Source organism: Achroia grisella, unplaced genomic scaffold (assembly GCF_030625045.1).
Source record: "Achroia grisella isolate CSIRO2021 unplaced genomic scaffold, CSIRO_AGI_Agris_v1 utg546, whole genome shotgun sequence".
Taxonomy (NCBI): domain Eukaryota; kingdom Metazoa; phylum Arthropoda; class Insecta; order Lepidoptera; family Pyralidae; genus Achroia; species Achroia grisella.
This window is the reverse complement of record NW_026712931.1, coordinates 3,703,846-3,714,671: the sequence shown is the minus strand read 5'-3', so window position 1 is coordinate 3,714,671 and position 10,826 is coordinate 3,703,846. Positions and strand designations below refer to the sequence as shown.

Sequence of the window (10,826 nt, the reverse complement as noted above, 5' to 3'; positions counted from 1 at the left end):
ATCGTAATGTCGGTTATGTCATTATAACCGACATTACGGTATTCACAGTAATATTATGGAAAATCACTAAATAAATTTCTGAAGCCTGACAATACCCCTCATGTAATGCCATTCCTGACGGAGTCAAATATACAATTACGATTTTAGGCATTGTTTTAGGTTTTTAACAAACTTCAAAAGTTTGTATTTTAGTTGCTAAGCCTGGTATGTAAGTAAAGAACTTCCTAATGTAAAACTACAATATTTTAGTAAACATATTTTATGAATATACAAACCACTTTGTTTTACTTAAATAAAAATAGGTTCTAAAAAGTATTTCATACAAAATACAAAAACCTTTATTTAAGTATTTAAATAAAAATAGAATGTGTCTTCTAATATTTATTATAAAATGCATATTATTTAATATGTTGCATACGTAGTACGTATAAAATTATAATTTGGTGATATTGCAAGGTTCCGCTAGTGGGGTTGCGTAATATCTTGCAGAAAGAGGCGGCGAACACGAGGGGGAGTCAGTTCGATACGCTTCTCTAATCCAATAAAGAAAAGACCGGGGATTACCCACCCCCACCATTCCCCTCTGTCTTCAACTAGGCCGTGATGCTGGACATGACTAAGGTAGCATCCAAAGCAAATGACTCTATCTACATGCGCGGGTACCCAGGCGCCTCCACAGTTAAGTAGATCGAAGTAGATCGCTCTAAGCGACATCTCTGGTCTATATCGAAATGTCGGAGACGCGGTACAATACTAACATGATTCCGCAACTCCGGCAAAGGCAACTCCGATTTCACCATGTAGCTTTTTAGAGGATGAAGATGTGGCACACACCCCTGGGCATCCCTCTGGCGGGGGCTATTGCAATTTCTATTTATTTTGCCATTGTAGCGAGATAAAAAAATTATTTGTTCTTTGTAATTTTTATTTTATTTATTTATTCATTTCTTTCAGGCAACTAGGCCCATACTATTAATACCTTATAGACTAACATACATATAATATAATATTTAAAAACTAATACTATATTGTCTGTGTGATCACGGCACTGAAGGCGGCAATCTGCCACGGTAGCGCCGATACACCACACCTTTCGGCCAGTAGTCCTCTTTCATGAAGGTGAATGAAGCAAGTCGGTGGGGACCAGGGCCACAAACGCTTTGAAACTCGCGTTGTGACTCGACTTCAGCTGCGTTACCCTCAATGTCAGGTTACTCTTGGTACGAATATAATCGACAATGTCCTGCTCCTTAGTGGCGTAATGTAGACGGGACATTGTCGTGGTCGGCAGCACGCAGCAGAAAGTTGGGCCCAGTGAGTGCAGTGCCACAATGATTCCTATTGACCCTGTTTGTAATACCTAGGTGGTTAGTATACAGGTGTAAAGATTGTATTAGATTAGTCAATTTATTTGATAATGTCCTACATGGTTTATTAATAACGCTTACACTTAACGCAAACTCTTAATATAGACTGGTTTTGCACAGAAGTTAAATTTAAATTATGTGGAAAGTAAACAAATGAAAATGTGCCGAGTATTAACAGAAATATCATTGTAAGTTACACGTATATCCACAACGTACACCATTAAAAAAAGGTGGTATTCTCAATCTCAAATAAAAAAAGGACTTGTATCCAGAGCCATAAGCCATTATAAAGAAAACATCGATTAAACATTGTAGTTGATAGTAGACATATATAAAGTAAGAATAGAGGATCGTAGTTTTTTTTCTTCGTGATTTTCTGTCGATGTTTTATAAATATCGACATTTATAGATATCCCTACACCCAACTAGAGATGTGCTAACACGTAATAAACATGACTCAAGTTAACTCGAGTTAAAGTTCATGTAATTCGAATCAACCCGAGTTAACTCGAGTTCCCTGAATTTCAAGCGTTACCTGGAAGATACTTTTTTTTAAATATTTCCCCTGATTCTAATGTTGTTGGTCGCTGTTGGCCTTGACAACTTCACCGAATCAAAGTAAGCTAGTGGAAATGGTACTCCAAACGCGCGGAAGTACTTATGGAGCGGATACTATTTGAGTACTTTTTTTTAAATATTATTCAATAACAAGTTCGTATTTTCTACATGTTTAAAAAGAATCCGAGCATTTTTTACATTATTCACGTCCACTCACAGGTGATTCAAAAATGTCCCGAAAATGGGATTCACTTTTAAAGCTCAGCATTTATAATAAATATACTAGATACTTAATAACAATGAAATGACAACTGTCAACCGCTAATTTAATCTTTTCATATATAGCACATGGTTTCATTCGGTAGATGCAATGGCTACAACCTACTAAGGCACGAACCCCACGACCGGATCACACTCTCGCTCTTTCTTTTGATTCGATCATTTACTATTTACCAGCACAACTCGAGTTGATACATTAGAGATGATCAACTAGCGATGCGATTCTTTCCGAAATTAATCGATCTTTCATTAGATCCGAATCGTGACTTGATGAAACGATAAAAAAAATCAAGGACTGCAAGATCGATTTCCGATTAATAGATTTTTGTTTTTTTCAAATTTGCTGTTACAATGTAAATGTAAAACAATTTTATTAAAAACAAGACAAATATTATAATTAACAATCTTTTAATCAGTAAAATCAGGGAATTCGATAATAACAATTATTTTTATTACCATATCAAAGTATCAGATCAGGTAGAAAACAAGACATTTATTTTCAAAATTTATTGGTTACAAAGCAGATAATTTAGATTATAGTTCCCATTTCCCAATTCTTAATATGGAATCTTTTTAAAAACAACAGTCTGTCAAGTCTACTGGGATCACTCATGGGACGCAATGTCAACAGATACAAAAAGTTAAATATTATGTCTAAGAATATTATAAACGTAACTTTTTTTTGTAGAAGAGAAAAGTAAGGCGAACGAGGCTAAACACACAGCCATCTCCCGAGTTTTTGAGTAATTAACTGGCAGCACACTTTGTAATACGGGCACCTTGAACTAATTGTATGGTTTATTTATATACAAAATGTAATGTTTATATGTATACCAAAACAGAAAAAATCTAATATCGATTTTGAAGTCTAAGTTCGTCCCAACTGATCGATCCAGTGTTATGTATTGGTTTAAAAATCGATTTTTTAACTCGATTAATCGATCTCAGTACGCATCCCTAATCTCTACTCCCTATTACTATATTCTGGCGAATTACTGAATTCAGGGTGCGGAATTCGATTCTATTGTACTAGTCGTTTGTGAAATATTACAATTAAATTACTACTATTTGCTTAGAACTAATTACATTTATTTTCTATAAATCTTTCGAGTACAGACTTATTATTAAAATGTGTTTCACTTGTTAAATATAGTGTGACCTAGAAAATGTGAAGCTCTGTTCCGTAACTGTGAAAAGTGACGCCATTTTGAAGTCATTGTTGAAAAGGTATTCTTAAGGTTTTGTTATTTGTAACTTACCTACAATATCGCAGTATATTTTAACAAATATGGCCGACAACAGTTCAAAGGAACCTCCTCTGCAAACTATGAATGGTATGCCACCCAATCATAACCCATGGATGTATGGTATTTATCAATACAATGGGTATCACTCTGGTATGTACCCACCGTACTACAATCAATATTACAATCAAATGGGCAATAATGCTTTTCCTAATAATAATTCCCACCAGTTTCAACATAATAAAGATTATAAAAATGAATTTGGCCATCCTCCATTTTCAAAACCACCTCCACCAGCTCCATTGCTCGGTATGTCACCACTTGATACTAGTCGACCTTTTTTAAATCAATCGCCCATTAGATTTCATTTGAATGCGAACAGGAAGTCTACTCCTATTCCTCAAAATGAAAATCCCCTTTTGGGAAATACTGGCAATGCAAAAAAGAAGCGTAAAAAGGGTAACAAAGTTTTTGATGAAGATTTGAACAGTTCTATAAATTCATTACCTCCACTGCCAGATCATCCACCACCTTTACCTCCGTGTCCACCACCCGATCTCCCTAAACCTCCACCACCTCCACCCCTTGATGTACCTCTGCCTCCACCACTGGCAACTGAGGACATACCGGAGCCACTAGAAGAGCCTAAAGGTGATAATGTTAGAGAAAATGATTTCAATGATACAGAAGATAATAGCTCTTCCAACATTTTAAAATCACCAATATGCCAGTCATCAGCTGGAACATGGCCTGAAAGTCTTGAGAGGTATATCAAGAGATGTTATGAAAAATGCAAAACAACTATTGATCGTGATCAAATTGATATATGCTTAAAGGGTCGTATAACAGCAGCTGCAAACAAAGATGAAATTTGGACAAGGAATTGGGATGCAGAGCCAATACCAAGTGTTCATAGTGAACGTAATTCACTCTCAGTTAAACCTGTTCGAGGTACATTATCATTATATCAAAAGGCTGAAATAGATCCATCTAAATCTAAAAATAGTGTGAATTCCAGAGGATTCATTACTCATAAAAGTTCCCCACCAAAGAGAAGGAGACATTCAAGGAGCAAGTCTAGAAGTCCCCCAAGGAAAAGACTAAGGTAAGCAGGTCTACTAATCTATATTAATAATTCCGTCTAGGGGTACGGTAGACTCGAACAAAACCTTATGTGAATAACAACACCTAAAAAAATATTGATTTAGAGTTAACAACATCATCATTGCCTTGCCTTTATCCCATTATTTGGGGTCAACGCAGTATGTCATTCTCTTCCACTGCTCTCTCTATCGGTCGTCATATCTAAACATACTTTTCTTTTATTCATATCATCTTTCACACAATCCATCCATCTTTTCTTAGGGCGTCCCCTCCCTTTACATCCTTTTACATCCTTTTACATCCTTTACATCCCCTTTGCAGAGTTGACAACATATTTCCGCAAAATTCGGATTATGGAGTATTTCGTTAAATACTAATGACACTGACAAACAAACTGCAGTCGCCATCTTTTCGTGTCATTAGCTAATAACCAATCAACACTACGCATGTGTTCGCGCCAAAGATCCATCACAAAAAACTGTGACATGTGATATGTGTCGTTGACGTTTTGCGAAAATATAGTTTTTGACACTTTTTTTATGATAAAAGAGTACACAGTTATGTTTTTTCTTTAAATTGGCCAATTGCGAGACAAATTTGACAATATTTTTTTTATGAATTTGTTTCACGGCTCTGGATACATGTCCTTTTTAACCTAACTGAAAGTTTTACAATATAAATTATAAAAATTAAAGTCAATGTGCAATGTCAAATGTTGTTTCTCTGTTCTGATAAACTTATTAAAAAAAACTTAATAACAATCACAATTTATTCACATTTTATTATTACATGCATAATGCCAGGTTTTTGAACGCATTTTTTGAATAAGGTTGTGGCACTATTGGAAATTAATGTTATTTACCCATTTTTATAGGTTATACAGAAATAATGTGTGGGTGTTTATTTAAAAAGCATTAACAGGATTAATAGGTAGGTATTAATTAATAAATAGATAAATATAGGGTTGTTGTATCAAATAGATTTTCTTGCTTGAGTGCTTAAAACAAAGGGGTTAACAGATAATAAACCTTAAAAGTTATATGTTTTGTTATTTTATTTTGAATGTTGATCTAAAATAAAAATTATTTGTATAAATACTTTTGCACTTATTATTTACTATAGTATTTATTAAACACAATGAACGAAGCTTTACGAATCTATGCCTTGCTCACCTTTAATATTCTACCCGAGCGAACCTGGGTTTTCATCTAGTTTAATTATATATTATCAGGTGAAAGAGACAAGATTGCCACACAATTATAAAATTCCAACTGTGACCATGTGGTGGTAGACCACATAGGGTCTACCACCATTTAAAACTATCTTGAATAATTGCTAGTGATGGTCTAATGATATCACTTAGAACTTTATTGATCTCCAATGGTATTCACCAAGATTCACCTTTTGCATTGCACACCTCATAAGTTACATATTATTATGTCTTGGTTGGTTTGGTTGGGGTCACAGCTGGTCACATCTCCCTAGTGTAACATCAGATATTTTACCATTTTATACTAATAAATAAATAGAGTTTAAACTCATCATCACAGTTTAAAACTTAATTTAAATAATTATTATTAATGTCTTAAGAATGCGGGTATGTGTGCTGCCAGCACGCGCGTTATTTCTCCTTCTCTTTGTCTACATTTACACACATACTTTTCTGCATGAAAATATGTATGTGTAAAATCAACTAATACCATATTGACATTCTCTTTCTTGGGTTCTAGTTTTCTAATTGTCATTGAGGACTTACAACAAACTTAAAACCAGAAATGGACACATTTACAGACACCCACAGTTATTCTAAAACCTGTAGTATATATTATATTCCATGTTATCCTTTCCATTTTCTCTCAATACTACTTCTCTAAACCACATCATAAATATGTGAAATAATTATAACTCTAATGAATAATTAAACCTAATTAACATAATATTTAACATATTCTAGATTTTTTTTATTTATACTATGATGGTGGCAATCAAGTATACGGCCCATCTGATGGTAAATGGTTACTCTAGCCTATGAACGCCTGAAACACCAGGGGTATCACGTACGCGTTGCCGACCCTTAAGAAACCTTAATATGCCCTTCTTGCTGAAAAAACCCCATGCTGTAGTCTCGTGGAAAAACCTCGGCAGGAAGTTCATTCCACAATCTAAGTTTACACGGGAGGAAACTCCTCTGAAACCGCACTGTTCTGGACCACTTAGGTTCCAACTTGTGGGGATGAATTCCCGTCGATGCAGAGGGGTGCGGCGGTAAAAGGTGGCTGTTGGCTGTTGGCATCATGTCGAACAATTCCTCAGAACACAGTCCGTTGTATAATCGGTAGGACACACAAAGCGAAGCGAATAGATTGATTAAGACTAATCATTCTGAATATTCTTTAATTGCAGTGCTTCTTCAGTATCCAGTGACGAAGTTGATGATAAGAAGATCTCCAAAACTAAAACCCGACAAAAGATTAAAGATCGGTTATCTCTTGACAATAAGAAACAAGAAAAGTATAATAAAAGTGCTAAAAAGAAACCCATTTATGAGCAATTTATTGTAGAAGATGTGCAAGGAAATGCTGAGAAGCTCCAGAAGAGGGCTGAAAGATTTGGAAATTCAAGTAATGTACCCTCCATAGCAAGTTCTATTCAAGCAGGTAGTCGGAAACCTGAGCCAAGTATCAAGAAACCAATTATTCAAGATACAGAAGGAGATTATGAGTTGAATAATGTACATATAGTAGGAACATGTTTAGATATAGAAAAATCCTTTTTAAGACTTACCAAAGCACCAGAAGCTTGTGAAGTCCGACCTGTATCAGTACTTAAAACTTCTTTGAAAAATGTCAAAGAAAGGTGGATAGATAGACAAGACTACAGATATGCATGTGATCAGCTTAAATCAATTAGACAAGACCTAACTGTAAGTTTGTATAGTTTTCCTTGTCTATTGTCTTTATTATCATTTGTATTATTTCAACTTAATTAAATATTTTTTTTTTTAGGTTCAAGGTATAAGAGACAATTTTACAGTAGAGGTGTATGAGACTCATGCACGTATTGCATTGGAAAAAGGAGATCATGAAGAATTTAATCAGTGTCAAACGCAACTCAAAATGCTTTATGGGGAATTGCCAGAATGTAGAATTAATGCAGCAGAGTTTACTGCATATAGAATATTATATTACATATTTACTAAAAATACATTAGGTTGGCTATTTTATCAATCTTACTCCTACACCCGCTCTTATAAATTAAACCACAAATTAAAAAATTTAGCAGATGTATATACCCCTTTGTCAATGTTAAAATTTGATTGACTAAAATTTCGTGTTTTAACACTAAAAGTGTAATATGATTGCACAAACTCCAAGCCCCCTCCTTCCTAGGAGATAGTACATCGTGGTAGATAATAAATTTCGAATACCCCTCACGAGGAGGGGAGTCCTACATTTAAAGATTTTTATGTGAACTTTGTAACTCCTCTGACCTCTTAGACAATGTCATACTTTATGAACACGACTGGTGACATTGGTGCCGCTTGCAGAATGGTATTTACAGAGAAAATAGCATTTGCTTAGTATTATAAGTTGTGTTTTTAATTAGGGCACAACCTATATGAAGAAAAAAAGTTTATCTTTTTTCTTCATATAGGACCTGCTCTAATTTTTTAAAAATCCGTCTGTATACTGTGTTTGATAAGCTAATTAAATTATGAAATGAAATAACAAATTAATGTATCCATATTATTTTTATATATGGAACTATGCCCACTGTTGAATTGGAAAAATAAAACCTTTTATTTTCTTTTTTAATTATAAATCTACTTGTTTGCAGATCTAACAACCATATTTCAGTTTCTTTCAAAGGAAGACAGAGAAAATGAATGTATTAAACATGCACTCCAAACCAGATGTGCTTGGGCAACAGGCAACATGCACAAATTTTTCTTGCTTTATAAGACAGCTCCATTAATGGCGGGGTATCTAATGGATTGGTTTGTGGAAAGAGAAAGGAAGCAGTATCTCAAGTACATCATAAAGTCGTATGTTTTTTTTCTTTTATTATTCTTACTACTTCTCGGCGTATATATGAAAAATATTACAATAGCGTTCTAAAAATAAGCAATGCGTACTATAGTTACTGAATTATGTCTGAATAAAAATAAAATGGACTTCACAGTAAGTACTTGTCATGCTTTACTGTAAAGGCCATGAGTTACGTAAAACTTCGATATAGATGTCGTATGTCATTGAAAATTTTCTTAACAATAAAAAACTTGGATATAATATAAAAAATTATAGCTAAAAAGGGATTGACTGCAATTGTAACAAAGTTACATAGGATAGATAGGTCTGACATAGGAATAAAACAAGACAATTATCAGAATGGCCTAATATTAGCATAGCATTTAAGGTTGATTTAAAAATAAACAATCAGATAAATTATGTCTATTTATATACCTTAGTTTTAACAAAATTATGTATTGATAATTCTACAAAACAATGATGATTCATGAAATAACATGCTCACTATTAGCTTTATTGAAATGATGTTAATCTAAAATCATATAAACTCATTACACCATTAACCGGCTTCAGTCGCATGTCATGAATGATTCTATCGCTAGTCACTGCCTAAGTACACCTTATATAGGTGTACTTAGGCAGTTTCGACAATAATGAGTTGATCAGCCAGAATTTTACACTTATCTCTTCATAACACAATAATTTAAAACAAAGCTATAAAAACCGACATTGGATTCACTATATTATTTTACTTAATCATGAGTAGCTTCTGCTACAACCTAGGACCCCAGGACACCTGTAATAAATTTTATAGTCATAGGTGACAATTGTCTATGCTTTCAATATCTGTGTGTAGTATAAGTAAGCCTATACCGAATATAATATAAATATCAAGATATTTATATATTGCGTTCATATTATCCCCGGCTCTGTCCACGTCGATCCGGTTAAAATTATTATTCAAAGTCACATCAAAAAATATTTTAGGCGGCCTAAAATATTTATAACACTGGTTAAAATAGTAAATATTGTAGCAATTTGTGGCCTTGTATTTTCTTGTAATAATTATGAGATTTGCTCAATTTCATTACAAGAAAATATTTTCTTAATTATTTAAGTCTCATAACCAGGTTCATTAAAATTTCGTACATGCAAGATATGCTTTAACAATCTGTTTAATACTCCAAATTTTAAAGGTAAGATTAGGTAACATTTTCCTTATTTTAACGTTCTATAATGTAGGTAAACAATACTGTAGTCAATTAATATATAATTAATTATGTATTTTTTCGGGAAATTGATATTTTCTTAACACACAATACCAATAGGTATTGTGTGTTGTGCGTGAATTATTAAATTGACATATATTTATACCAAAAAGCATTTCTAAAATGATAGCCAGCTATTTAATTAAGATAATTTGTGTATTTCAGATGTACCAGCTTTGCTGGTTATATTGTGTATTAATATTTTCTTATGTATGCAGCTACAGGCAGTCAATACCCGTGGACTTCATCGTTCGGGAGCTGGCGTTTGAGTCGAGTTCTAAGGCATTAGAGTTATTAAATCAGTTCCCCCTGTTTTATACTGACTGTGATCAGACTCAAATTGATTGCAAGGCCAGCTTCCCAGCTGTAGCGAATATATAACATTTTCAGTTTGGTAAACCATGTCCTGTACTAATTGCGTATTGTTGCGTGGTTATGTAACCAGACATGCGACCGCAGAGTATGCACGACACTTCTGCTCAGTCGCTGCTCTGCCTCATGTTATTCTCACCTTATTTTGATCAGCTTAACTAGGATGAGGCGGCAAAAAAACTAACACATCACACATTAAGTTACACAGCAGAAGATTGAATGCAGAATTCGCAAAGAATGAACTACATGCGTCACGTCTGAAGAAGCAAGTGCTACAATTACAGGAGGTTTTAGTGTCTGAATACAAACTAAAAATGCAGTGCTGTTAAAAAGACTTACACAGGACTTGTACATGTTAACTAAAGTATTTTAAAAGTGTTGTCCTTCATCCTCAATTATTTTTTTGTAAATAATATACCTATTGTATATTTTTAATTTACGATTTCATTTATTATTATAATATAAATAATACACCCACATGTAGTTGTGATTTAGTGTTAATAAATAATCATTTGTTTTTAAATTTATATTTTTATTTCCTTCCTTCTTCATGTTTCCTAAGTGTTTTTTTATAACTTTCTTATGGCAATTGAAACATTTATATTG

General features: G+C 33.6%; 1 protein-coding gene across 1 annotated transcript; it reads left to right on the top strand.

Annotated features, from left to right (window-relative positions):
* The first annotated feature begins 3,205 nt into the window (after positions 1–3,205).
* Positions 3,206–10,721, top strand: LOC131848318 (leukocyte receptor cluster member 8 homolog). The gene is made up of 5 exons (XM_059198132.1): positions 3,206–4,553; positions 6,956–7,475; positions 7,558–7,762; positions 8,390–8,597; positions 10,067–10,721. Exons 1-5 carry the CDS (start codon positions 3,493–3,495, stop codon positions 10,227–10,229), a joined length of 2,157 nt encoding a protein of 718 aa, XP_059054115.1. The 5' UTR covers positions 3,206–3,492; the 3' UTR covers positions 10,230–10,721.
* Positions 10,722–10,826: the final 105 nt, after the last annotated feature.